Source organism: Acanthisitta chloris, unplaced genomic scaffold, assembly GCF_000695815.1.
Source record: "Acanthisitta chloris isolate BGI_N310 unplaced genomic scaffold, ASM69581v1 scaffold16491, whole genome shotgun sequence".
NCBI classification, from domain to species: Eukaryota; Metazoa; Chordata; class Aves; order Passeriformes; family Acanthisittidae; genus Acanthisitta; species Acanthisitta chloris.
In genome coordinates this window covers 358-1,969 of record NW_008655591.1, presented here as the reverse complement: position 1 = coordinate 1,969, position 1,612 = coordinate 358, and the positions used below count along the sequence as shown (strand labels likewise).

At 60.4% G+C, this 1,612-nt stretch overlaps 1 protein-coding gene across 1 annotated transcript in view; it reads right to left on the bottom strand.

The window, feature by feature from the left end:
* The window catches only part of KAT8 (K(lysine) acetyltransferase 8), a gene marked incomplete at its 3' end in the record, with an annotated part of 2,848 nt that overhangs the window by 916 nt on the left and 320 nt on the right, over nucleotides 1-1,612 (bottom strand). The window contains exons 2-5 of the mRNA XM_009083984.1: nucleotides 1,493-1,567; nucleotides 1,246-1,418; nucleotides 881-934; nucleotides 197-393 (exon numbers count right to left, since the gene is read on the bottom strand). Of these exons, the coding sequence (XP_009082232.1) occupies nucleotides 197-393; nucleotides 881-934; nucleotides 1,246-1,418; nucleotides 1,493-1,567 (499 nt within the window). The remainder of the gene's footprint in view (nucleotides 1-196; nucleotides 394-880; nucleotides 935-1,245; nucleotides 1,419-1,492; nucleotides 1,568-1,612) is intronic.

The window sequence follows — 1,612 nt, the reverse complement described above, 5'->3', positions numbered from 1 at the left end:
TCCCCCCAGGTACCTCCAAACCTTCCCCAGGTGCCCCCAGGTGTGAGGTGCAGTCTGTAGGTTCTCTCCAGGTGCCCCCAAACACCCCCCCAGGTACCCCCAGGTGCAGCCAGGTAACCCCAAGTGCCCCCAAATGCTGAAGTGCCCCCAGGTGACCTTCAGGTGTCCCCAAACATCCCCCGGTGTCCCCAAATGCCCCCCAGGTGCCGCCCAGGTGCAGCCAGGTACCAGGTGCAGCCTGTAGGTTCTCTCCAGCTTCATGTACTTGAGGCAGAACTCGCAGATCCAAAGCTTCGGCTGCTTCCCATAATCCTCCGGGAAGGGCGAGAAGTACCAGGCATCGATCTCAAAGTGCCCAATGTGGATCTTGTCCACGTACTTCACCTTGGTGATCTGGGCGGGGCATAGGGAGCACACCTGGAACACCTGGGGGGCACTCTGGGGGGCTCCAGGACCCTTGGGAACCCCCTTGAAGCCTTGGGAACCCCCTGGGATCCATCCAAGATCTCCAAGTGGACCTTGTCCATGTCCTGACCTAGGTGACCTGAGGCCTCCCAGGTGTCACACACCTGAACACACCTTGGGGTCCTCCAGGACCCTCTTAGAGCCTTGGGAACCCCCTGGGATCACTCCAAGATTGCCAAGTGGACCTTGTCCATGTCCTGACCTTGGTGACCTGAGGCCTCCCAGATGTCACACACCTGGACACACCTTGGGGTGCTCCTGGAATCTCTTAGAGCCTTGGGAACCTCCTGGGATCACACCAAGTTCTCCAGGTGGACCTTGTCCATGTCCTGCCCTTCATGACTGGAGACCTCCCAGGTGTCACACACCTGGACACACCTGGAACACACCTGGAACCCCCCCCAGGGACACTCACGGCCTCATGTTCCTTCTCCAGCGCCGCTGTGGTCGGATCCATCTCCGCATAGGTCTACAAAGGGCTCCCAGTCAGGACCCGTGCCTCTCGGTAAGGGCCCAGTGGCTCCCAACACCATCTCAGTTCTTCCCAACACCCTCCCAGTGACTCCCAAGACCTTCCCAGTGTCTTCCTTCCAGTAACTCCTAGCACCTTCCCAGTGTCCCCCAACATCTTCCCAGTGCCTCCCAGTGCCCTCCCAATATCCTCCCAATGACCACCCAGTCCCCCCAATGCCCTCCCAGTCCCTCCCAATGCTCCCAATGCCCTCCCAGTGTTCCCAACACCTTCCCTGTCCCTCCCAGTCTCTCCCAGTGCCCCCAGACCTTCTGGACGTGGTTGATCTCGTCGTGCTTGCGTTTCTGGTTCCGGGTGATTTTCCTTTCGGGCTCAGCCAGTTCCCCCACGAACGGCTCCGAGCTCTTCTGAGCTGCTTCCTTCAGGCTCTTGCTCAGGGCCAGGCGGTTCTTGTCCACCCACTCGTCCAGTCGGCGGTTAACTGGGAGCACTGGGAGCTCAGCCGGGGCCTCTCCCAGTGCCTCCCAGTGCCCCCCAGTGGCCCCCAGCACTCACAGCCCACGTAGTGCACGTAGAATTCCTCACGACCTTCCTGCTCGTTCAGACGCGACTGGATCACCTCGGCAGAGTCTGGAGGAGCGGGACCAGTTTGGACTAGTTTGGGACCAGTTTGGG